Below are 27,270 nucleotides of genomic sequence, written 5' to 3'. Positions count from 1 at the left end.
TTACAGTAGCAAGCACGCTTAGAAATAAACGTCTAAAATTCAGCTTGTTACATTAGCCAACACTCTTCTTGACTTTTTCAGAATTTTTTCCCCTTTCCCAAGATTAGATGCTTGCTAGGAAAGACTGTGAGCCTCAGCGGCCTTCCCTTGAACTGTGGAGCTGCCTTCAGCTGGACACGGACTAAGGATTGAAGGGCACACTGATTGGGGCCGCCTCCATTTCCCAGGCCCCTCCCTAGGGGTGCCCCTCTTCAGCCACGCTTCCCCTCTCTTCCTTCCCCTAGCATCTGCCCCTGGGGCCACTCCCACCTTTCCGATATCTCTCGGGCAAGCGTGGCACCCTACTGTTTCAACAGGGACAAACTTGTTTCTCCAAAGAGCGGGAAAAAGACGAGCAGTCTTGGTACTGATCCGGAGGAGGAAAGTCCCAGGGCGGGCAGGGACGTTTTCTACCCATGCCCCGTCGGCCTGTTCTGTTCAGTACCGACTGTCTGCGGGGTTCACCTCGGGAAAGTTTTTTGGAGATCCAGCGATGCTGCTCCCCTGATATTCAGCTCCAACCGGAGACCCCGGGGTTACTGCCCTGCGACCCCCTGATACATCGTCGAGATGCACTTTCTCCCCGACTGCCCCCGGGGGTGGAGGGAGGGAGACTTGATTCGGGGCTAAATGGCAATCACAACCCCCGCAGGGCTCGGAGGAACGAGTTCCCCGCCCACCCCGCGGCCCCCGCCCCAGCCGGCACCTCGCGGCTCCAATTCTGGCTCTAAACAAGAACAGGGGCCCGAGTCCGCGTTCACACGGAAAATTATGCTGGCTCCAGCGGCGCGTAAAATTGATGTGAACCGAACGAAGAGGGATCAGCGTGATCCTCCCTCTCTTGTCTCAACAGGGGTTTCGGCGCGTTACACAAGGCCGAGCTTGTCTCTTTAAGGAGACATTGGACCCTAATTAGTCCGCATTCCAGGCGCGGCCACCGAGCGAGGGGCCGAGGGTGTCTGGGTTGGGAGATCGGTGGGCGGGAGGACGAGACTCGGAAGGAGATCTTTTGACCAGCCTCCAGGCTCACCGCCCCCTCCACCCTCTTTATTTTGCCGCCACCACCGCCACCAACACCGAATTCTGGAGATGCAGCCAGGGCAGCAGCAACAGCAGCAGTCGCCGATTCTCCCAGCCCCACGTTACTTTGATTGACAGCTGAACAAATGTTTCCCTGGTTCGAACGCTCGCGCTAAGGAACGTCAGCCACGGCGAAGCTCCGCCTTGGGCGGGCCATCTCCGCCCCGCCTCCGCCAACCTCATTCCTTTTCGTTAATTGGTCGGAGATACAGGCGACGCCCGGCCCCCACGTGGGTTTCAGCCGGGTTGGCTCCTCCCCGCTGGCTTGCCATTTGTCAGCAGTGAAATGATGGGCACTAACACAGAACGGCGATTAATGTTCAGCCATCTCTGATTGGTTGCTGGAGACGCCTACCGCAACGGGGGCGGGCGGGGTACTTGGAGAGCGCCCCAGAGCGCTCGCGTGGTGGGCCGGTGATTGTAGTCAATCTGGCCGTATTCTCAGGCAGGGTCGTCCGGGGCGGACTACATCTCCCGGGATGCTCCGCGGCCCCCCCCCGCGGAAGATTGTGAATATGTATCAGAATGTTAATGATTAGCTGCTGCTAAATTTGGTCAAAGAAGTCACCTACACAGAGCGTGTTGTTAGAGCTGTTCTGAGCGGGTGTTTGGGTTGTTGGCTGCTTTCTTCCCCCTTTCTCACACACTTGTATATTATTTTGAGGTGGTGTTCGCAGAGTTTGAAAGGAGAGAGAATTAAAAAAAAAAGCCGCAAGCGTTTCACTCTTTTATTTTTATAATCCCCTTCAATTTGGGGTTAAAAAAAAGACAAGAAAACAGGAAGGAAGAAAAATAAGGAAATGAGATGTGGTAAAAGAAGCTAAAAGGTGCCTTTTAAAAGATCGTTGCTGTGAAGTGAAAAAAATCTCCAGAGAAACCAAAAAGCACCGCCGAGACCTCTTCCGAACCAAAGGAGTTTGTGTTTGCTTTTAGGGAAGAAGAAAGATCATTCATTCGGAGGAATAACAACCAATTAAAAGACAAATAAAAAAAAGTTTGGAGTGGGACGCAGAGCGAGCGAGCAGCGCTGCCGGCGGGTAGTGGGGCTCGGAGCTCGCACTTCACCGGCCGGGTGAGCGGCCGCCGCGGCGCCGGGCTCGGCGGGTGCGCCTCGGCGAAGCGAACGTCGGAGCGTTGCCTCGGGAGACGCGCGCCGGACGATGCCCGCGGCGGGCCAGTGACGCCCGCGGGGAATGCGGAGCGGCCCGGCCGCCGGTACCCAGCCACCGCCGCGCGTTCCTGCCGCCCGTGTCACGCGAGACCCGGCGGGGGCCGGGACCGCCCGAGCCGCCCCTCAGACCCGGCCGGCCGCCTCCGCCGCCGCGGCCGCCTCCTCCTCGGGGCCGTTAAAGCCAATGAGCCGCGCGCCTCTGCCGAGCGCAGCCAACTAAATCGGCTTGGATGATTCGCGACCTGAGCAAAATGTACCCGCAGACCAGACACCCGGTGAGTGCAGGCGGCGGGGGCGAGGGCTCGCCGGGCGCTGGGGGATTCCCCGCGTCGCCCGGTGCGCACCGAGTTGTGTCTTTTGGCCGCAGGGGCGTAGAGAGCCGCCCGAAATCGGCGCCCAGCGCCGGGAGCCGCCCGCCCGCCATCACCCACACCCCCGGCGCGATGGCCCTCGGAGGGGGTGCGGAAAGGCAATTGAGTTGTAGCCATTTTCTTATTGTTGTCTTTGAAGCTCCTGGAAGCCGAGCCGAGCCGTTTGCGGTCCCTGCGCCGCGACTCCTAGAGGGGGGGTGGCGAGCGATGAAGGAGGCGCGACTCCGCGCCCGGGCGGGGAGGGCGCCCTCGGCGGCGGCGCTGCTGGGCTGGCAGAGGCTCGGAAGTGCGGGGCGCCGGCCCCTCGCGTCGCAGGTCCCCGGGGCGAGGATCACACGAACGAACGAGTCGGGAGGGTGGCAGTCGCGCCCCCCTCCTCCGGCCTGACCGCAGCCCGACGCGATGGCGCGGGTCCCCCCGACGGGCCAGTTTCGATTCCGGGTGAGGAGGGAGTGGGCGCGGTGCGCCAGTCCCTGGGCGCCCCTCTTTGGCCGGGGATGGGAGCTGGGGCTCTAATCCTCGGGGTCCGGGGCGCGCGGGGCTGCAGGCGGGAGCACGCGGGGGCCCGGGGCCACCTGGAAACCAGCCCCTGCTTGGGCTGTTGGGAGCGAGGAGGGGCGCGGGAGGAGAGTTTTAATCGCTCTTTGCCTGCGTGAGCGATGACCCCCCCACCCCCACGCTAACGCCGCGTGGTGTGTTTTCTCCGTCTCCCGGCTTCGCTTGTGATGTGGGCTAATTAAATATTTTATTGTTGTTCTTTAGGCACCGCATCAGCCTGCTCAACCCTTTAAATTTACAATTTCCGAATCCTGTGATCGGATTAAGGAAGAGTTTCAGTTTTTACAGGCTCAATACCACAGGTAACGATATTGACTTTAGCTGATCCTCCTGTTTGCTTAGCTCTTGTCTCCCCCACAAATATACACAAACACTTACCCTCCTCCTTTTTGGGGGGGGCGTCACAAAGGTATTATTTTTTTTTCCCGGTGGGCACAAAGGGCAAATCAAGGCCTCTTTTCCGTAGGCAGGTGTAAATAAATTAAGCATTTCTTCTCTCGTAAATAAAAAGAAGGCAGAACAATCGAAACTGGGGAGACTTGGAAAACGCTGAGGCCAAACTTTCGGTATTGATTTATTGGGGCCAGGAGAATGAAAGGTTGGGAGGATTCTGGGGCCTTTTGACATCCTTGGTTCTTTATTACTCCGGGCTTGGTTCCTTCTCACTTCTTTCTGCCATTCCATGAGAGCTGAGAGACCAGGGAAGTCGGAGTGAGCGATTTCATTACTTTTATGCTGAAAAAATGCTACATCTTATGGTTGATTTTTAGATTTCGGTGCCTTTGAAACATTTTTCTTTGGCTGGCTTTTTAATGATGCCTAATTCTTATTTAAATGCGAGAACCAAAACAAGCCGCTGAACCGGTTTGACACTTTGCTCCTGGGTAGTGGTATTCAACTTGTCTGTGTGTTTTGGAGGGAAAAAAAGACATCATTCTTAAGACATGCTTGATTCATATTTTCATTAATATCTTTGTAGAACATTAAAGAAACTCCCTTGTGACATTTTGGAGGACTTATTTGTGCTTGTATGTGCAGTCATTATTGAGGTTTATTTTCCTGTTTTATTAGGTGAATATTAAATTCTGGATGAAGTTTCTGAATTAAACGGACTAGAGGATTTGTTTCCTTTTAATTAAAAAAAAAAAACCCCTAAAAAAAAAAAAAACCACATATATATGATCCTTATTGAAGGTACAAGTCCAGGCTGGTTCCAATCACAGCTTTCCCCTTCCCTTTCTATGATGATGGAGGTATTTATTTAAGATTGTTGATGTAATTGTTTGTAGGTGAGATTTAGCATACGTGTTTAGAGTTGAAGGATGTAAGTTAAGATCACTGTACTTAGAGTATCTTATGTCTTGAACAGTCTGAAGCTGGAATGTGAGAAACTCGCCAGTGAGAAGACAGAGATGCAGCGGCATTATGTCATGGTAAGAAAACCATGTCACAGATTCCGAGTGCTTATTAGTTTGGAATACCAACAACAAGAACACGTTTAAATGGCTGGAGGCTTCAAGATAGATCACAGTCACCCTGCCAGTGCAGTTGAGGTTGTGGAAATGTGTCTATTAGCAACCTGTAATTTTAGGATGTTATAACCTGCCTTTGACAACTAGCTTTGATTGGAATTTTCAGAAAGTTCAGCCACATGGCATATAATTTTCTGTGCTTTGTTTTTACAGATCAAAAAAATAAAAATAAAAACAAAACCTCATTTGTTTTGTTTAGTCACAAGCAAAAATATTTTTGTTAGTGGTTTTCTTTGTTGTCTTATTGCTCCTGCTCCAAACAATTTTAAGCAGTTTTCTGTATGTTGTTAAAAATTTAATGTCTTATTTCTTTTCAAAGGAGTGATGGATAAGAAAAGACAGCAGACCATTTTTCAAATATTTTTCTCACTTTTTATGTTACTATTACATTTATATTTGTGCGTTTTCAATTTCTAAAATACTATATTGGTTTGAAGAATGTTGTAGTCTCCTGTATAACTGATTTGTTCTGCCAGAATTTCTATAATGCGAGTTATACTGCATGTTCGAAAAACCAGATTTGCTTTTACAGAAGTATTGTGAAGCATATTTTTGTGATTGTCCAAGAAAGCTCCAGAATAACCCACTCATTTATTTTTCTATCTAGCTTTTTTTGCCTTGAATATGTGAATATGAACAGTAACTAACAAATCAGAAATCAAACTCTTAAGTAGCATCGCCTTTTCCAACCTTCCTTTCAAAACATCAGCGTTTGTATGAGATATTCTTTGCTGTTAACTTGCCTGCTGTGCCTAGGAATTAAGAGTCCATGGAATTCCAAATTTTCATCAGACTTTTTTTGATGCATCTGCTTGGGATGTATAAAGATAACTGGAGATGTTAAGAATGCTGTGTTTGAATTTAATTTTTCTTAGTTTTTGTGAGTATTCTCTTAGAATCTGTATCTTAAGTTGGCTAAGGATAGTGATGGACTCTTGATTTATTGGCATAGGTTATATGAATATACTGGTTCAGGTGAGGCTTTTATGTTTGTTTCAGCTTTACTTGGGGCATTTTGAACAAACTAGGGAGATTGTTTGGTGAAAGTCAAACATTTAATTGCTTTTCTTTCTTTGACAGTATTATGAAATGTCCTATGGGTTGAATATAGAAATGCACAAACAGGTAAGTTATATCTTTATAACATTTTAAATGACAGTAATACTGTTACACTTTGAAAAGAAAATTGTATGTTTTACAGTTTTACTCTGTAAGCCATTGTGGCTACCTGTATTTAAAAGACTGGGTAGTGACGAAAATGCCGTTTTCACATGTGTGGCTCCCCATCTTTCTTTCATGTTATCCTAATTTTTATAATTTAAAAATGTTGCTTTAAAAAGTCTGACTACGTATTAAACTTTGTATGCTTTCAAAAGCAGGATGCTAAATTTTAAAATGTCTTGTTGTTCTTCTGAAAGAATTGCTTTATTTTGGGCATTGTAAACTTGTGAAAGAGCTTTTCTTGCAAAATATTAAAAAGTAAAATTAAATTGTGTGGTGCCTTCGTTGGCTTGATGTTGAAAGAATGGATAGAGGGTGAGCTGGGAGGATGAAAATGAAATCTGTGGAGCTACAAAAGAAATTGATGTAAAATCCTTGTACTGGTCCCCTGATGCTACTTAGTTGGGTCTTACCAAGAACTGCAACCGTTACTTCCAAAATTTGTACAGAGTAAATGAGCCTGATAGGAGGATGTGATAAGGTTCAACACTGGGTCTTGAAATCTAGCAATTAGTTCAGTAGCAAAAAAAAAAAAAGTCAGAAAGCACTGAGAGATACGACTCAGCCTTCTTTTTCTGCAGGAGACTGAGTAAAATAATTTGGCTTAAATTTCCTAGACAGAAGAATAATAGCACATACATATATATATATATATATATATATATATATATATATATATATAAACACATACACACATATGTAAAATATTGTTTGGCAATAATAATTCCTCTAGGAAGCATTTATTTTTAGTGATCTCCTAGTGGAAGTGCTTCAGGTCTCATCAGCCATTTCAGAATAGGTGTGTATGTGTTTGCCTCCTGGGAAAAAGACAAGGGAAAACTTACTCTTCATTTCTTCTTTATGGTCAAGGTGGATGTCATTGCTTTCTAAGTTGAGAAAATATGAAATGAGCAGATACTATTAGGCCTTCACTATTTATGGATTTCTTTTTGGATATAGTTTAAAGATGTCTGTTAGACAATAAAGCAATCCGATGAATAGTATTTGAAAACAAAAAGTTGGAAAAAAATGAGATGTTGCTTACACTGAGGACTTTTAATTACACATACTGTTTTACTTTGTATGCTATTCGGTTATGTCAATATTAGCATTATAGTATAGTTTGAATGCCGCCTGTTGAAATTAAATTCTTATTTTGCCATCTTTGCCATTTCTGTTTAGATTAGTAATGTAACCATCTTCTGCTTAAACAAAATCCGTTCAGTCTTAAGGATGGACTTTCCTTAGCTCCACCTTAAAGGAATAAATTACATGAGCGATGTAGTTTGTTAATTATTACATTTCCTTTGAGGTTTGGATCTTGTATATGTCTCTTTTTTTTTTTGTCCTTACCCCACCCCCCAAAATTAATTAGTGTCTTTTTAAGGATTGGACCAGATGATTAATTTAGTCCCTTTATTTCTCCTCCTTCTGTATCTTGTTTACTCTAACCACTTAGTTTCCAGGTCTCCTTGTACCATCTACATTTCTGAAAAGCACATAGCTTGTATTTGGCTGTATGTATTTCTTTTTTGAGGGGTATGTGAGATCCCTTAATTTTACACATTTTATGCCACTATAATTCTGTCATCTTCTTGTCCAGCTGGCCTCAAATGCTGTCCATTTAAAATTGAGAACAGTACATTTTCTCTTTTTTTCTTTTGCTTTTAAATTCAATCATATCAAGAATCCTGAGGGCAGTTTATCACATTATGAAATACAGACAGCCCTGCAAACCACCTACTTATTATATTTTCTTTCTTTCTCCCCCTTAAGCATAGAGGCATATCTGTCTTTATTTGTTTTCCTAGGCAGACAGCCTTAGTTCCTCTTAGCCTCTCTTCCAGATGCACTCACTGGATACCCTTGTAATGGAAAGCAGTAATAATGCAGGGAAGTTGCCCTGCGGCGTAATTGGGCCTAGTTCTCAAGATTGGGTTAGGTTTATTCACTTATTAGATTTGTGTCTCGAAGGGTTCAAGAGTAGGAGTCCCGGGAGTCCTTGGAAGTACCCTAGTAATTGGTGGCCCTGATATTTGAAACCTTTGTGTATTTTTTGGTTAATGTTCCTGTTCTTCTTGGCTGCTGCTAGCCACAGAATATTTATTTTTAGAGACATTTTTCATTGGAACAGAAAATGATAGTTGTGATGGAGTCATGACTCTGTGACTTAGCAAACTGATAAAAGGATAAAAGTATGAAGCAAAGACAAACAGGGTGGAGGTCGGTATTCTCCCTCCTCCCCTTTCTATGTGATGCTCATCATCAGTCACCCTGTGTTGATTCTGATAGAGAACTATAAAATGAAACCTATGGGGAATTTGTCATTCCGAAATGAAAGCTAATGTAATTAGTACCAATTAAAGTACATTTAGTAAATTGGATTTAATCTTAATTAAGCCTGCATAATGTTGCCAATTTTTAACAATTATGTTTGAGAACATAATTAATTTAAATTTTGGTAACTGAGTAAATAGCATTAGTCTGGTAGAATTAGTGAACTTTTTTTAAAAATGGGAACTTGGTGACGACATGGAATTGGAGCATGAAATATGAATCTAAATTTCTGGTAATTTTTAGGATTTATAGAGGAGCAGATGAAGCTGGAAAAAAAACAAAAGTTAGGATGGAGGATTTTAGGCTATAATGGGAATTAATGCTTTGCCACTGTCTCAAGTTCTGGCATAAAAGTGAAGATGACAAATAGGACATGGTTAGAAATGGCACATGTTTTAGTGTGATGTCTTCAAAATGGAATTTTTAAAAATGAAAGAACATAGGCCTTTATGCCCTAAGGATTTCCCTAAGTGTGTGGTTTTTTTTGTTTTGTACCAGATAGCTGACCCAGGGTTTAGTTGTTAATTTTTTTTGCTGATTGTTCTTCTTTGTAAATACAGTGCGGCTTCTAAATGGGTTGGTGGTGGTGGGCACAGTGGGGCGATGCATGGAGTTGATAGCATTACTAAATGCTCCTTGTTCCCATCTTTCACCTGTAATGCTGTAGTTAAAGAAGTCCTCACTGATGGACTCTGACAGCAGTGGTTCCCATTCTAAACCGCGAATATTGGATATAGATTAGGAACAATAGGTATGTGAATTCAACCTACAGGAACTATAAATGGAGATGAACATACCACCTTTTGAAAAAGAGAATGAGAACATTTATGACTTCCTTATAGTTAATATTCTATAACATCAAAGCCTCTTTATTTGAATTTTAGAAATCATTAGGAAATTTTAGAAATCTGAAACACATGGAATCTAAAAGTACTACACATTTATGTATGTTTTATATGTATTTTTATGTGTGTGTGTGTGTGTTTATATATATATTTAATTAAAGCAAGAAAACTCCTGTTTCACTCAAAGCCATGTAAATTTTATTATGAGACTTAGGCCACAACCATTTGAGTGCTGCTAAAATATTAATTGAATAGAAATGAAAGGGCCTTGCCAACTGATAGGATATCATAATCATAGCCTTTTTGGTCGATGGTAAATGATGATAAATGACATTAGGAACCTTTTAGCAAACTGTAATAACTACAAGGAGGGAAGCAGTATGGATTTGCATTATATCTGATACCCTCTAGTACCAAGTGGATTGCCAATACTGCTTGTTTAGCATTTTCTAAGGGCAATAAGATATTGATTTCTGACTTAGAAGGAACAGCTCTATTTTCACCATTGAAAAGTATTGCAGGTTGTTAAGAAGAAATTGACTTGAAGAGGCCGACTGCTGCCCATCATGGAGCAAATAAAGCAAAACTGCCGAAGCATGGTGGAGCAGCGAGACGGGCCCTCAGCAATTTGTTGCTATTAATTTACCATGCTCGACAGCAAATCAATCGGCATCTACTTCATCTGCTGGAGAAAATGCTGTCCAGGGTAGATAAAAGGCTCCACATGGTACAGAGAATAGACTGGATTGGCCAAAAGCTGGCTGCAGTTAATGTGTAAATAAGTGAAATCAAGGCCACTGTTGCAAAGGAAGCTGTTGTTAATTAGGTTGGTGTTTTTTAGTGAACTGTTTTAGAAAACAGCTAGGATTTGGAGAGTTAGAAGAGATTTATTGGGATTGAAGTAATATATGACTGGCGTGACAGTCTAGCCTTGAGTGTACTTGACTCTAGGGTGTGATAAATTTATTTGTGGACACTGCTTGCTGTGGAGTTTGTTGAAAGTTCAGTTTAGACCAAATTTTCCTTTGAACTTTAGACCAAATTTCCCTTATGATAACTTTTTTTTGGACCTTGCCAATTTCTTACATATCTGTCATATTGCGTATGCTTAGATTTAGAAGAGTAGATGGAGGAGTAGGTGTTTTAGTATGTAGGCACAAATGTGTCTGTTGTATTCTTACCCAGTGCCTTTGTTTTTTTCAGAGATGGGTATAACTGAACTCTTGTGTATTAATGAGAGTGGACTATCATCGAAGATGCTAGCTGAAAGTAACTAATAATCAAGGAAAATTTTGCTGACAGAACTTTCTTTTGCTTTATAAATATTAGGAAATAACAATCTAAAGGGCCCGGGTAGTGGGTGAATACTACTGGACTATAAAATCTCAAAGATGGCAAGTGAAATTTTGATGCCTGCAGAAACTTCAGATACAATTATAGGATCATGTGTGTTGGGGGACTGCGGGGGAGCTGGGGCAGTTTTCGTGTTTTTGGTTTTCATTAAGGTTTAAAGCCACCTTTTCTAATTTAAGATTATTTGCACTCTGATAATATTCCACAATTAATGTTAACGGAGTGAAGGGTATTGGTGGTGTTTTATCTTCTTGACTCTCATTTGGGCATTTTAAAATAGGAGGCCAACTTCATTTACTCCTGTTTAGTAAATCTAAATGAGTGTAGGTTTTAAATTCAAGTTTTTTCCCAAAACACTTCAGAGGGTCTAGCATTAGGGCAGTTGATAAGTAAGCGGAAGACCCTCAGGCAGGACCCAGTGAGCTGTCCTTTTACTTGTCACAGCACCTGCAAGGGAAGCAGATCTGGAGGATGAAATTTAACCTGTTAAGGTGCGTGTATGTTTTAGGGTGTTTTCTGAATACCGTGGGGAGTTTGCTTTTTCCTTCTCCCATGATGGATTCTTTTGTCTTTCTAGGGATATCATAGGAGGATATCTGTAGATTTTTTTCACCTAAGGCAGTCATTCTTGAGTGGAATGGGAATTTTCTTATAAATTGGAATTTATTATATATGTGGCTTGCACTTACCACTGATCTGGGCACACTGCCAAAATTCTTATCTTTAGTTCTCATAATGATCCTAAGACAGGGATTATGTTCAATCAAAAGTTGATTAAACAGGGTCAGCTGTGCACAAGGTTATACAGCTAATAGTTGGTGGGTTCAAGACGTCAAATAAATTTACCTGGGAGGATATCTCCTGGGAGATGGGTTTGCCATGGGTGAAAGATTCAGACACCAGTTCATTTCTGGAATAGAGAGTCCTTGAACTTTAGGCTCATATGCAGAACGTCTTGAGTTGGGGGATTCTCTGCAACTGCTCAGAGTTCATACGTGGCTCAGCTTGGCCTCTGTGTCCAGACTGCTTTCAGAGCCGGAGACGATGAGGGTTGCTTTGGAGAGGATGAGGGTTGCTTTGGAGAAGAGGAGGGTTGCTTTCACTTGGAATCTCCCACACATGGGCTAGGAGAGCTGCTTGCTTATCAAGATGGAATTTGCTTCCTCCCTAGGCAACCTATTTCTCATTTGTTTACAAACTTGCTCTTCTCTTTAACTTTTATCTTTTCCTGTGGCTTATGAGAGTGCCTACAGAACAGGGGCTGTTTGTTAATCACCATCTTGTGGGCTTTTGAAGGGGGAAGCTGGGAGGGGAAAATGTGATGTTTTGTAGCCTCTGTGGTGTAGAAAGAGGTTCCTAGATGCAGGAAATCACACACAACTCAGTTTTAAATGAAGGCAGATGTTTTGCTTTTACTATTAAGATAATTTCTTTGCAGCATTCAAACAAAAGGATCTTTCCTTTCACTGCCCGTTAATCCCCGCTGAATATTATTTATTTTTATTTATTTTGATGGGCAAAGTTCTCTGTATCTAGGTATATATCACTTTGAGCTGTGGATGACAAATGGACCGGGCTAATGAGCTACATCTCTAGGTGCTGTAGCGGCATTGGTGAAGGAGACCGTATAGGCACCAGCCCATTGTTCTTCATATTCTTCATTCAGTCTTTGCTTTCCTGGAATGTATATTTTTTTCTTTCTTCTTTTTCTTGTGCTGTAAGATAGGTAGAGGAAGCCAGTTGGGAATTAAATGTTGAAAAAATGCATTTATAAGTTTTTTGTGGTTTGAATTTGGCCTTTTTTTTTTTTTTTGCCTTTGAGGTAATATGATAATTTGGTTTACCACTTCTGGACAGCAATACTATATTTGGTGGCTAGAGAAAAGAGGGACAGGGATGTGAGTTTTAAAAGGCACTTTCTTGATCCCTTTACACACCCTCTTAAAATGACTCCAGTATTCCAGCAATGGTGGCAGATTCAGTGGTTTTATACTGGGTAAGTTATTGTCATTTTTGTAAGCTGGGCTGTTGGAGAGAAGCAGGAGGCCGCACATTTAGACATAGGCAATGGAGTATTTCCTCTGGTAATGACAGTTTGCACGGCTTAGGACTTATTCGAAGTAAGTACCCTACAAACAGGGTTTATGAAATTATCACTCTAAAGAAAAAGGGCCTCAGAAGTTTTAGTCAAAAGCAAAAGTTAGAGCTGTTTTGTCTTTGCCTTAGTAACAGCTGTCGGTGCTAGTTGTTTTCTATCTGTGAAGAGAGATTTAGCTGGCATTCATCACCACAGATCTATATACCCTCTCTGTTTTCATTGGAACTGACCCAGCGTTTATGCCAGGCTCTTGCTATTTCTATGTCATTGAGCCAAAACTTACCCCTGGAGAGATGCACTCTGTAACCCTTGTTCCATCCAGGGGTGACACATGGGCAGGGTGTGGATTTTCTTAGCTGGTTCGTCAAAGAAGCTGAAGAGAAATACTCTGGGATACCCCTTAGGTACTTTGCCCTCTGGTGAGTGGATCACATTGTCATCTCTTGAGGATTTTCCCACACATACGTCAAGAATTGTATGGTGGAGGCCGCTTCTGCGTTTCATGGAATGAAAGGATAACTTCTTCTGGCACAAGACAATACTCTATCCACACGGGGTTTGGCTGTGGTGTGCTGGAACCTCTGCTTGCAGCAACTTAGGCAAAGTGAGAGGTTGGGGAAGGAGGAGGAGGGATACTGGCTTTTTGATTTCTTAGCAGGCTTATTTAACTCATTATTGTTACTATTATAATTAGGGTTCTGTCCTCATTTTCTAACTATTCTGTTTCTGAAGGTCTGTGGATAATTTTGCTTACAGAATTTGAAAATGCAAGAAAATATAATGGAAAGAATAGTCATAGTAGAAATTATAAGCGCTAGTACTCTGTAACACCCTTTCTTTACAGAGAGCTTAAGGCATTTTATATGTTCTCCTTAATCTTCCTCATGTTCTGTAAAGCAGGTAGCAAGCTTGGATCCATGTATTTATTTAAATAGCTTCTGTCAGTGGAGTACCCAACAGTTTGCCAAGCAGTGTCATTCCACTGGCCTCCTTTAACAGATGACACTGAGGCTTAAGGGCTTAAGAGACTAGCCCAGTGTCACAGTCAGGGAGGATCAGCACTCGGGTGGGGATACCAGAGTTCACGCAGGTCAGCGAATGCGCCTGAGGTTGCATAGTGAGAGTCACTGGCAGAAGAGGAAATAGTAGGTTTCTTGACTTCCCTTCCAGGGCTCCCTTCGCTGACCATGCTGTTTCCAAATAGCGAATAATGTGCTTGTTTCTGTGATGCGTTTGGCTTTCTGCAACATGAGGAGCATGGTGATGCTACTGGTGGTCCAAGAGTGTTACACAGTCATCTGTAGTGCGAGATCTGATCTGTATTTGTGTTTGAGTATATCTCCTCCCTCTCTTCCCCTCTACCTTTCCATTGCCTGTGCCCTACCTAAAGGGAGTCTAGGATGAGCAAATTGAAATAGAAAGCCAAGGTCCACTTTTAGCAAAGTGCTTCATAAAATTGGCTGTCTTCTGTTCCTAAACTGTACCACGGAAACACACTATATTAGATACATACCTGTTTATTGCCTGTTTCTCTCGTGCTAGATTGTAAGCTCCATGAAAATAGGAGCTTTTGTTTCCTGCTGTGTACAGGGTGTTGAGAACTATATAGTAGATGCTGGTGCACAATAAAGTATTTGGTGAATGAGAGAATAGCAGTTAGAGTTAGCCAAGAATATGTGTAGTTTAATATTTTTAAGGGTGTATTTAGGTTGCAAGATACATAAAAAATTTCGAATCTACAAGCATACTTAGGTCTGTGTTGTCTGCTAGTGTGGAAAAGTGACAGGAAGAGGAAGCAAAAGCACCCGAACTTACTATGCCTTTTAGGAACAAGTTAGTATAGTTAAAGTAGAATGTATCTATTTTAGTATGATGAGTCTGCCTTTTTAAATATGAAAACATGAATCCGTCTGAACAGAATTTAAAATTCAGTTTGAACATCATTCTATCACTAGTCAGTGTTTAGCTGAAGAATTATTTTACTATTAATAGATCTGTGTACCTGTGGTTTGAATGAATGTAGGGTGATATTGATCTTAACTATATTGTGTTGTATTTAGCTAACTTCCCTGCAAAGCTGTAAAACATGCAAGCTTCTAGTTCTTTTCAAGGGGTAAGGAACTTTGAAAATGTCTTAGTTTTTTTTTTTTTACTAGTAGAGATAGTATAATGTTAAAGAGTAGTAATCATAACAGTAAACAATTTTAGGTTGTTTATCATGTTGATAATATTTTACTTATTCTTGCAACAATCTTATGAGATTACAGTAGTAGTAGTATTTCCATTTTATGTATGTGGAGGCAGAGACACAGAGAGCTTCAGTACCTTAGTTGAAATCAACTAGCCGGTAAAATAGATTTTGGGTTTGAGTCAAGATCAAAACACTGGTTTGATAGATATTTCTGCTTTAGTCCAATTGACATGTTTGGAATACTCCATCATTAGCATACTTACTACCTCCCCTCAAATGCTTGAGTGATTCTGGAGCCTCAGTTTCTAGTTCTGGCCTTGCTAGTAACCAGCTATGTGATATTGCTGAGTACCGTACCTTTAAGGCCCACGCTTTTCTCAGCTCTTAATTAGGGTGTAAGTGAATGCCCAGATCTCTTTTAGCTCCTTTGGTTAAAATGATCATTTGGGTTTGATTTGTTGCTTGCTGTGACCCAGTGAACAGAAATTGAGACCGTCGTTTTTTTCTGTTTTAGAAAGTCTCTTTTAGCACTTATTTTCAGAATTTTTAAAATCCAAAATTACCAAATGGGCCTCGGAGTAGAAATGTATATTTATATAATATTAGTACTTTATTTTTTATAAGGTGCTTTCTTATCCATTTTTTTCATGTAAGCCCCAATAATATTAATAAAACATTCCCGCCCCCATCCTGTGGATGAACACAGTGAGACGCAGATGTTAGATGACAAAGTTTTACCCTTAATTAGTAGGTGGTTTAAAAATTCACTGAGTCTCTTATGGCCAGTGTTCAGGCTAAAGTAATGTTGACACAGAAGTAGAGCAATTTTCGTAAACCATGTAATATAAAAATAAATATAAAATATATCAGTATGTCTTTAAAGTGATTATTAGTTTCATACTTTTACTTTGACATATATTAGAAAACTTAATTGTATGACTTCTGAAATTGTGTAAATTATAATGTGATCCAATAATTTTCTTCCAAAGATATGCAAAGGGGCTATATAGCAGTTTATTACCTGTTAGGTAATTAGCTCTAGGGGTTACTCTTCCAGAATCTAATGTAGATGCTTAAGGTAAAGCATGTCTGTAAACTGTGGCTTCCAGAGAGCTTGACATCTCAGAGCCTCAGGACTTTCTTGCTTTGTCCCATCAGGGATTCTTTCCTTAGGGAAGATAGATTCATTGTAAATAAATGGCTTCATCATAAATAGAGGAAGGAAGAAATGTTTAATCTTGACCTTTTTGAGTTTATGAATCAAAGACACAGTAGAGATCAGGTTCTTCATTAAAGTGTAGTTCCGAAAAGGAAGAATGTGGTTTTGATTAAAGAAATTTTTTTATGTTTTTAATTTTTATGAGTACATGGTAGGTGTATGTATTTATGGGGTAAATGAAATATATTGATAAAGGCATACAACACATAATAATCCCATCAGGTTAAATAGAGTGTCCATCAACTCAAGCATTTATCCTTTTGTGTGTGTGTGTTAGAAACTTCTTGCTTATACTCTTAGTTATTTTTAAACGTACAATAAATTATTGTTGACTGTAGTCACTTTGTTGTGCTTTCAAATACTAGACCTTATTCATTCTGACTATATTTTTGTACACAGAAGAATGTTTTGTTCACTGCTACACCACTAGCACCTAAAGTAATGCCGAAAATATAATAGAAGAAATGAATGAGTTAGTGATGGAACAGCTAAAGGAATGGTTTAATTTTTTCATTTTATTGCATTTCATGTAGCATCACATATTCTGAGTATCAGCTACCTTTATATAAGCTGTCTTTGTTTCTGAACTCTTAGGGTGGGCCTGGCTTTATGATGAGCGAAAAAGGCCTAGATAGGCAATCAGAGAATGGGAGTTCTTATCTCAGTCTATTACAGGTCCTTGAGCTGATGATTGGCATTTAAAAAATTTAGAATGGGATTCAATGCCAGATGATTTATTTCTAAGATACCTTTCAGCCCTTAACGTGATGTTTAAATGACCAGCTTAAAAATCCATCCCTACTTTCATTGCTTGGTACTGTAGGCATGCCATTTTAGTAAGTTAATACAGCTTGGTTTTTTTTGTTTTTGTTTTTTTATTTTTGTAGAACCTTGCTTTGAGCAATGTAAGGCTCTTGTGTGGACAACTAAAATAATCCTAATATTCCTAGTGTTTCACAGCCTAGAACCATCTGCTGTCTTGCTTTCTTTTCACAGTTGTAGCTGCATGTTACTGGTCCTTTTATAGGCTAAGAGCACATCAGTAACTACGTATAGTTTACAGATTTTCCATATGTATATTTTGGGCAAGTGTTAGTAAGAGCAGTTAAAATTTATCAGGTGCCTGCTGGATACCAGGTAAAGCACTAAATGCTTCAGATTTATTAATTTGTTTAATTCGTAATCCTTTGAGGAAGGGATCTGATTATCATTATTGTGTATGAGGAAACTAAGGTAAAGAGAAGCTGAATAATCTGCCCATGGTTATACAGCTGGTAGGTTACAGAGTAGTAGCTATGTCAAGCCAGGCATTCTGGCTTGAGAGCCTGCATTCTGGTTCTGAACCACTGGCAATAAATGCCTCATAAGTGACTGTTTCATTAGGGTAAACTTTTTTGTTTGTTTGTTTTTGTGGGTTTTTTTTTTTTTTGTGACAGAGTCTTGATCTGACACCAGGCTGGAGGGCAGTGGCATGATCTCGGCTCACTGCAACCTCCACCTCCTGGGTTCAAGCGACGCCTGCCTTAGCCTTCTGAGTAGCTGGGACTACAGCTGCTAATTTTTTGTATTTTTAGTAAAGACAGGGTTTCACCATGTTGGCTAGGATGGTCTCGATCTTTTGACCTTGTGATCTGCCCGCCTCGGACTCCCAAAGTGCTGGGATTACAGGCATGAGCCACTGCATCTGGCCTGTCCTTGTTTTTTAAATGACAAAACAGACTGTTTGCTGCTGTGTTCTGTACAGTGTGCTTAAATTTTAAAAATAATAGCTGTTCTCATTTGGGTATTTCATTTTGTTTTTGTTATGCAAATTAACACTAGATTAGTGGACTCATTCATTGGTTCACCTTTTATCACAGATTCTACTGTTTGTCCCTGGCTGGATGAACACAGGCCTCTAGATATTTTTGTACCTCTGACTGTGAGATTTCTAAAACAGGCATGACACCTTCTTTTATAACCACACATCACATGGGAACATTGAAGGAACTATAAACTTTTGAGTGCCTTCCTGGAGTGGAGAAGAGATTGAGGTTTTTGGCTGGGTTTGAAAGCTTCTATATAGTTCTGGAGTTTATATGCATAATTGTGTGCCTTTTTTGTGGGGGCACAATCTGTAGCCCTTATTGGCTCAATGAGGAAACTGGAACCCAAACAAAAGAGTTTAGGAGGTACTGTGCTAGAGCAGTGGTTGCAAACTGGAGCAGTTCCTTTGACATCTGGCAATGTGATAATATTTGCGGTTGTCACAACTTGGAGGTGCTACTGGCATCTAGTGGGTAGAGGCCTGGATGCTGCGAAATCTCTGTACAGGACAGCCCTGTGCAACACAGAGTTAGCTGGCCTAGAATCTCAGTAGTGCTGAGATTCAGAAACTCTGCTCCAGAGAGAGGAAAATATTATTAAATCCTTTTGCTTTTTTTATGGCCTGGAGAGTTACAGGTCTGGGGCATAATGACCTCTTTGAGTAGAAAATGCTAAGAATGAGCATTGTCTGGCTTCTCTAGGTCAGTCAATTTGAGATAATCCTTCAAACCATACTTACCTTTTTAGGTTTTTCCCTCCCTTTCCCGTGATAATAAGCAGAGCGGGGTTGGTGGTAGTGAAGTTCTGAATGGAGATATTACATGGTTCTTTGTAATCTTCCTTTTCGAAGAAGGGACCGTGATAAACCTTCCAGGAAGGGGGAACTTTTCACACTTGAGTTCAGCTTCTCATTGGAAGTGAGCTTGATTTTCATGTAAAACATCCAGATCTTTGTGGTGCTACTACTGTGCAAAGCAGATGACTTTTTCAGTGGAGGTATTGGACTGGCAGAAATTTCTTTATGTGAGGCCCATTTGTCCTGTCTCCCCATTGAAGTCACTAGAATTAGTCTTACTCCTTGTCTAGGTTTTTCAGAGGTGTTGCCCTTTATTAGCCTTCCTTTGTCCATGCTGGGGATTCTCAGTCATTTCAGCTTTTCTCTCGGGACACCAGTCTGGTTGGTACCAAGATGTATGTGATAGACCTGGCTGTCTGAGCATTCAGTATGACACTTCCGGCCTGATGCTACCCAACTGAGGGATTAGGGTAGATCTTTTTGCAAAATTGCCCTTCTGCTCTTTCTCTTTAGGGCAAAATACATTATGCTTGTCTTTGTCATGTCCTGATCACACTGTAATGAACAAAATGGAACCTTGAGTTTTCTGAGTAACCTGAGTCCACAATACGGGTTTGTTTTTATTTTTAAATCTGTGGGCACTGATCAGTGACCCTGTTTTACTTGGACTTCTTTTCCCTCCACAAATCCCACTATTCTGTGCTATGAATGTGGGAGACTATTTTAAAGGCCTTTGATTTTGGGGGGGTACATAGAACTGTTTGGGAATGTGGTTTTACCCTAAGTGTGTCTACCTTGGTTAACCTTCCCAAAAATATAGTCATCCTAAAGTGGCTAGTAAGAAACAGTGGCAGTTCTGTGGTTGCTCGTTTGCTTGAACATTTTTTGGGTGAGCTAGGGGAAGACAAAACACTTATTTGGGCTTCTTAATGGAGAAATTGTGTCCCCAAAATTCCAATGTGTGCTTCTTAAGCTATCACCCATTTCTGGGTTCTGGGAATATAGAGGTAAAACTTTGGCAATCCTACTTGTTTGTAAGTCTTCTCCATACATTTCAGAGGTGTCAGATTTAGGAGAGGCTGGGCAGGCAAAGCACATTATGTACAAAAACCTTCCTTTTGTAATGTGGGAACTCGTTTTCAAGGGCTTGATATGGCTAGCTTAGGAGTCTCATAGTAAAGACTCTGCTTTAGATGTAAGCAGAGCTGATAGAAGGGTTTTCTTATAATCCAAGCAAATTTTTTAAGTTATTTTGCATCAGTTTAGGATGCATACTTGTGAGGTGGTATTTATGCCTTCTTTCCAGATTAGATTTACAAATCCCACTTTCTTAGATACTTGAGTTTACATTTTGAGTCATGCTTTTTCTGCCACTTTCTTCCTGTTTGAGGCTCACACTACAAATTAACTTTCTAAACTGAAATATTTAGCTGCTCAAATTGAATACCTGGAACTGGATGTATTATAAAGATTAAGAAGATTATAACCTAAATACTTAAACTTGAAAAATAACTTAATCTTCATGAGATTGTTTTATTCTTTCTTCATTGGGAGGGTTACTTGGTTAAGAGCCAGTAGTCCTGGTCACCTCAGAGGGAATGCAAAGGCTATGTGGCTTTTATTCTTTCATCCGGCAAATGTTAATTAACCTCATACTATGTGCAGATTGCTTTGAGGGCTTAGCAGGTTAGGAAAGGTAGAAGGCTTGTCTCCATGGAGAATCTAGTCTTTTTATGTCATTTGGACCACTGTGAACAATACGAAGCAGTGCTTCGTTATGGACACACACTTGTGACATAGGTGGAAGAGAAGGGGGGTCTTTCTGGCTCTTGAGTGATTAAGGATGCTGTTATACAAGAGATGGTCACATTTTAGTGAGATCTCAGTGGAGGAGGGGCACTTAGGCAGGAAGAAAGGAAAGGGTAAGAAGTGGAAGCCACAGGAACAGGAAACTGCTGTGCGTAGTCAGGCTGCGGTCAGCGTTTCCAGCTTTATTAGTGGTAGAGGAGAGAATAGTTGGGAAGATAGGTTTGGAATGCATTATGGAAGGCCTTGAATGCTGGTGGTAGTGCTTGGGCTATGCAAAGAAAGCAAAGGGAAGATTAATCAGTTAGTTGGTCAAGAGACCATATCTGTCTTGCTGATTTGCTCGGCAGCCAGCATGAGGCCTGAGAGTGAATGTTGGTTGAAACAATTTGAGTGGAGAGGGGTGTGACTGGAGAGGGAGAGGGTGGAGGAGGTGAAGTCTGAACTAGGAAAACAGCAGTAGAACTGGAAAGGAGGAATCTTTATGACCTTGCATATTTCACTGGAGGAGGAGTGTGGAAATGCGTAGCAGAAAAGGCTCTAAGACATTGACATCTGCAAAGGGACAAAATCGTGGTGTCATTCATTGATAGAAAAACATACTTTAGAAAGGGAGAACTTAGTGTTGATAAGGCTGCCAGGTGTGGTGCCTAGGAAGGAGGGAGTGAAAGAAGGAAGAGGAGGGAATGAATGAGTTTGTTGTTTCTTTTGCTTTCATATCATCACCTTACTTTCATCTTTCCTGCTATATTTTATAATCCTTCCAAGAACCTCAAGGATTTGCCCCACGTCTTTTGTATACCACAGTGGACTTTGCCGGGTAGTGCTTTGTGAACATTTGTTTTAGGAACTATTTGTTTTTTTGTAGGACTGTAGAAGAGAGGGTTTTTTTTTTTTTTTTTTTTTTTTTTTTTTTTTTTGAGACAAGGTCTTGCTCTGTTGCCCAGGCTGGAGCACATTGGCATGATCATGGCTCACTGCAACTTCAGCCTCCTGGGCTCAAGCAGTCCTCCCATCTCAGCGTTCTGAGTAGCTGGGACTAAAGGTCCTCATCACCATACCCCGCTAAGTTTTGTAGTTTTTGGTAGAGACTGTTTTGCCCTGTTGCCTAGGCTGGTCTTCAACTTCTGAGCTCAAGCGATCCGCCCACCTCAGCCTCCCAAAGTGTTGGGATTACAGGGGTAAGCCACTATGCCCAGCCAAAGGTAGAGAGTTTCTGTCATTTTGCTCGGTTATTGTCATTACCTTTATGTAGACATAATGGAACTTGTAAATTAAATTGATTTTTAACTTTTTCCTCTGTAAAGCATTTTTAACAGAAGCGGGTCCAGCATCCTCTAAATTATTCATCTATCATTGAAACTCTTTGCTGCAGTTGTTCTTTTCTTCCTTCTGATTTTTATTTCTTTTTTGTCTTGGCCAACAACTCTGGATATCAGTGATCCTATATCCTTTTTAAGTTGAGAAATATCATGTAGACATAAGGCTGAGTCAATAATTGTCTTGGGCAACTACTGTGTTTCAAAAGAAATAATTATTCCCATTGTTCATTATGCTCCTGATGAGCTAAACACTGAAATTACAATAGATGGCTTTAGTCAATGTGAATTATTTGCATGTGGCTAATTTTCTTCTTTTTTCTTGCTGATATGAGGCATATTCGGTATTTTAAACTTTTACTGCTTTTAGACACTTGTCTTAAGCTGCCTTGGTTGAATTAGAACAGCAGTGGTACTAAGGAAAGTTAAGTAGAGATGAAATTAAAAAGGCCATACAGTACATTTTTGGTAAACCAAAATATTGCTTGGTGGCATAAAGCCACAGATCATTTAAAAAAAAAAACAAAAACAAAAAACGAAATGTGGTTTTGCTGTCTGTCCTGCAGTCTGTTTCAACTGTCAGAAACATACGTTGCTTTATGGGATGTGTTTTTCAAGTCTGACCACAGCTTTTAATTTCCTTCATTCCACCCACACCTCCTACCACACACCCATGTATCTGGTACTAATTTATAGGCAATTTGAATGTAATGACATAATCATCAGCAAAAGGGTCAGCACTTGTGGCAAAAGTGTCTTTCTTGGTGTGCTAACTATCAGTTCTGCACTCTTGGAAACCCTTAACAGTTAGAACACAGTGATTGTCCTTGTTCTTGGACTTTTCAGTCTAAGTTAGATTGAGGCCTTTAAAAGGTGGTTTTGAAGTAATTTGTATTTTTGCCGAAAACATAGTATTGAAGAAAATTGAACAATATTCAGTGAATTTTAGAAAGCAGGAGAAAGAAACTCATTTATGTTCCTACAGCTGTGCCTTAACTGCTGACCAGGCAGAGGCACCCCTGTGTTTCCATCATGTATGCTGTGTCTGATGGAGTTCGTGTCCCTCTCATGAAAAAATACTAGTCAGGGTTCAAAGGGTGATACATAAAATACATAGCATGAAAAATTAATGAAAAAATGAAACCTCAGATCTTTAAAATTAGTTTTGACTTATTGGTAACTTTATAGTTTCTTCAACTCCTTATAGGAGACATGGTCCTAAATATTTTGAAAAATCGAGTCCTAATTCAGCCAGTAACGTTTTGTGATATTGGTAAATTATTTAACTTTTCTGAGCCTCACTTCCTCGTCTGTAAAACAAAGGTCTAGGACTGGATTTGCACTTACTGTAACATGTTTGTTCCCAGGCCTTTAATCTGGGTCTTAGGCATCAGCATTTTTCTAAAAGCTACAGAGGTGATTTTTGATGTACAGCAAGGTTGAGGACCAGTGAACTAGAGCAGTGCTGCTCAAACTTCAGTGTGCATACAAATCACTGGGGATCATGTTGAAATCAGATTCTGTTTCTGTAGGTCTGGGTTTGGTGCATGATACTCTCTATTTCTAACAAAAAGATCTGGCAATACTGATACTGCTTGTCTCCACTGACCACATTTTGAGTAGCAAGGAGCCAAAACATCTCCAAAATGTCTTCCATTTCTACATGATAACTCCATGGTATAGTTTATGTAGTTCATGGGAGCCCATATGCTTGCTGCTTGAGTGAGATCCCAGATTTACAGTGTTAAGATTGATAGTGTATTATCTACATAACCTCTCATTGTTTAAGCTCCATCCAGACTCATGCATCTTTTTTTTTTGTATTTTTTTGAGAGATTCATGCATCTTTGAAACAATTCCTCATATTAAAGTCATTTTAATAGTACCTTTCTTTAGACAGCCCGACACCTCTAGCTGGTGGCTGGTGGGTTGTTACATTTGCTGTAGAGAAGAGGGTTTTCATTTCTCCCTTCTTTGTTAACTCCACTCCAACACATACTTCTCCTTTCGTCTCTTCAACAGGTACCCTCCCCATATTGCCCTCTAATACTTTGGGATAAATGGGCAAAAATAATCATTTTAATTTTTTTCTCATGCATGTACATTCTCTGTACACACAGTTAATAAATTTTGCAGAAAATTTATTAAACATAAGTTTAAGGGAGCAAAACTCCAACTTAGAAGTACATTTTCTTGTAGAAAAAGCTCAAACATACTTAAGCTGTAACATTTGTTTAATCCTATACTTTAACCCTAACACTTGGCAATTGTTTTTAGAAATAAGAAAATACCGTTTATAGTTTGTGGTTCTTTATTTTTGTTTGCTGCAGCTCAGCCTCACGTTATCAGGCATCATGACCTAGTGGGAAGACCCCTGATATTCTAAGCCTTCACCCACCCTTAAGTAGTTTTTGCATCTGTAGGCACTTGAGTTCTGTAACTAAACCAGAGAGGAGATTAAGGAATACTCCATTTCGTAGGGCGGTGTTGGTTGCCTTGGAGGAACATACCTGTCACCTAAAGTCTAAGACAGTAAGAAATTATAGTTTGTGATTGAAAAATGTTCCTTTGGAGCAGTGACACTCAGCGTGTGGTCCATAGACTGGTTCAGGTCTGTGAACTATTTCTTAAAGATGGGTGAATGAGATAAGGTAACTTGTTACTTGTACAAAAATTGACTCAGTGTTTTCTTCATAGAGAATGTCTTTATCTTTAAAAAACAAAACAGAAAACTCCATGGAACTAAAAGGCAGTTAACCATTATCTTTTTGCTAATTGGTAACAGTCTGGGAACTAGCTACTTGCTGCTTTAGAATACTTAATCAGTCAAAAGGTGTATCAGATTGTTTTATAATTTAAGAATAGACTGAAGTGGAAGCTCATAAAATAAAGTGTAACCTAAAAAATAAAAAAGTAAATTTAGAGGCAAGTTAGGTTAAAGATAAGAATCAAATTTAAGGTGGTGTGGTGGATATGTGTAACATAGTTAAGTCCAAGGCAGTTAACACAGGTTCACAAGTAGTAGGTAGCTTCTTACAGAGGCGGCAAGGTGCACTGCAGTTTGTGCTTGGTTAGTGCAAAGCTTGTTTAGATTCTTCTTAGTGCTTCTAAATTCTCTGAGATAATTTTTGTTTTTCATTTTTTACCATCCACTTAATCTAAGAGAACTTATTTCTGTTAATCACAAATAATTTTTATTTTGTAGCTTTAAATTTCAGAACCATGTTATTGTCTGAGAAGCTTTCAAATTAAGCTTGCCTCCCCTCCCTCTGCCTGATGATCTTTATTCTTTAGTACTATATATAAAATTAACTGCATCCTCTCTGTTCACCAAGAAAAGAGGAAGAGAGATCCTTCACCAGGAGCAAAACATAAATATTGAGAATGTCTTTTTTTGGGTCAAAGTGCAAGAAAAGTAGAAAAACAAAATTTTCTGGGGCTAGGTCTGTGAGCTCACTCCTTCCAATCAATGAGGAGGCACTTGTCTTCTGTTACTGTGCCAGTGAGTGTGGCATCCCCATCCCACTTTAGATCTGTTCTCTAGCCGCCTCATGGTCCTTGCAGCCCTTCCCCTGTGTAGTATAAATTAGTGAGGGATGCATTCTTAATTGAGAGACAGTAAAGAGCCCAAAGCTTGAATCGATATCTAACAATACAGCTACTCAATTTGTAGCACTATCTAATCTCAATTCTGTCTAAAACAGAACTACTTACCTTAAGGGATTTTATTTGTAAGCCTACCCTCGTAAATATTTCTGCCAACCAGATATGGGGCAGCTATTCTTCCCATTTCACGATTATAGAAATGGAGTCCCCAGTAATTTTGGGGTTTGTTTAAAGTCATGGGTTAGCTAGACTAGAAATTAGAGTCACACTAGAATTTGGGACTGCACAGCTGTATCATTCATAATATTTGGTGTTCTTTTCAGGATATTTTGTCACTTGGTTCTGAATTCTTCCCATGCCTCTCCGTAACTGTCCCCTAAACAAACCTTAACACAAGCCTGTGATTTTCCTATTTTAATGAATGGTAGGTAACACCATATCATCCAGGTTTTACCCACTGGAATCATGGGCTCCGTATACTCCTCTGGTTGTCTAATCTAGTGAAGGCACATAGTCTGCTAGTTCTTCATGTGCAGCCTGCCTCCATTCCTTGTTATCACCACAGTCACTATCACTGGCCATCAGACTTGTTGTCATACTAGAGGCTATGGTGGCCTCCAGACTTTTTGCCTACAGCCTTTGCCTTCTCTATTCCCTTATCTGGGCCTACTGGAGTTCCTGGTCTACTTCTGTATCTATCTTTTGGTGTTGGGTCATGTTTTAGGGGCCCTTCTCTGCCCCTGGAAAATCCTACCAGTATTCCCATTATGGCTCTGTCCTCTTCTCTGCTCACTTTGCCCTTTTATTTAGGTAATTTTATTCACTCTGAGTAGATGAATCTCAGGGGTTTTTTTTCCTACTATCCCAGACCTCTCCTCTGAAACCATTGTATGTCCTCATTTCCCTGATACGTAAATTCAGCAGATCCCAAAATGACATAGTCCTCCACAAGCCTGTTTAGTGATTCTTATCTGAGAAAATGCCAGCACCATCCACCCAATTTCTCAAGCCAGAAACCCAGAGAGGGAGCTGATTATTGTCCTTCCCTCTTATTCATTAGCCATACTTAGTCAAACATGAGGTCTTCTGGTATCGACTCTCAGTTACTCCTGCATTTGTTTACTTTTTTTCAGCTATATGATCATGGTGAATTAATAACTTTACTCTTCGTTGGCATTATTTGTAAAATGGGGACGAGAATAATCCTCTCAAAATTGTTCTGAGCATTAAGTGAAATATCTGGCACAGAGCAAGCTTACCATAAATGTTAGGATGGGGAACACCCTTGGCCACCATTTTTAAAAGGACTCATTATGAGTAATGCAATAGCCTCCTAACTGGTCTGCCTGGATAGAGATAAGCCTGGTCCTCTAGGCTTTTTTGGATCTACTTCTCCAGCTTCTCCTTGTGCTGATACTACCCCTTTCACTTTTGCCTTTGAATGTCAGTGTCCCTTGCTGGTATGGCAGGCTTTTTGGGGAATGGCCTTGCCTTTTTCTCTGCCCCCTTCTCCTTTGTGTGTGAGACTCAGTTCACCCTCAGTTACTCAGGGAAATAGTCCTCTATTAAGCATTTTAAAATAACTTGCATTCTGTATTTGTTTCAGTGTCTGTCTCATATGCTAGATTATGGGCTCTTGTTCCTCTGCTGTTTTTTCAGACTATAACACACTATACGGCAGAGTAGCAGACAATAATCAAAAGTTATGAAATTAATATGGCTCACATTTCACTCTCTTCCCAAAGCCAGAAGGGTTTCTTTCCCCTCCTCACTCTTAGATTTCCAGGGCTCCTCTGTGTACTACCTAGGGCCCTTAACATATGGCATTCGTATTGTGTTTATTTATATTTGATTTCTCTCCTGCTAGATTAGAAACACATCAAGAGTTCAGATCAGTTCTGCATTCAGAACTGCTGTTTCTA

General features: G+C 40.9%; 1 protein-coding gene across 8 annotated transcripts in view; it reads left to right on the top strand.

Annotated features, from left to right (window-relative positions):
- The first annotated feature begins 1,693 nt into the window (after positions 1-1,693).
- The window catches only part of TLE4 (TLE family member 4, transcriptional corepressor), a 149,138-nt gene continuing 123,561 nt past the window's right edge, over positions 1,694-27,270 (top strand). For 4 of the 8 annotated variants that reach the window (XM_035304196.3, XM_035304185.3, XM_035304155.3 and 1 more), the window contains exons 1-4: positions 1,694-2,565; positions 3,424-3,521; positions 4,589-4,652; positions 5,832-5,876. In XM_035304196.3, the coding sequence (XP_035160087.1) occupies positions 2,521-2,565; positions 3,424-3,521; positions 4,589-4,652; positions 5,832-5,876 (252 nt within the window). In that variant the 5' untranslated portion in view covers positions 1,694-2,520. Of the gene's footprint in view, positions 2,566-2,935; positions 3,103-3,423; positions 3,522-4,588; positions 4,653-5,831; positions 5,877-27,270 lie in introns of those variants that run through there. The other 4 variants (XM_035304213.3, XM_035304204.3, XM_035304166.3 and 1 more) reach the window with 1 other exon arrangement.

This window comes from Callithrix jacchus, chromosome 1 (assembly GCF_049354715.1).
Source record: "Callithrix jacchus isolate 240 chromosome 1, calJac240_pri, whole genome shotgun sequence".
NCBI lineage: Eukaryota > Metazoa > Chordata > Mammalia > Primates > Cebidae > Callithrix > Callithrix jacchus.
This window is presented reverse-complemented; position numbering and strand designations above follow the sequence as displayed.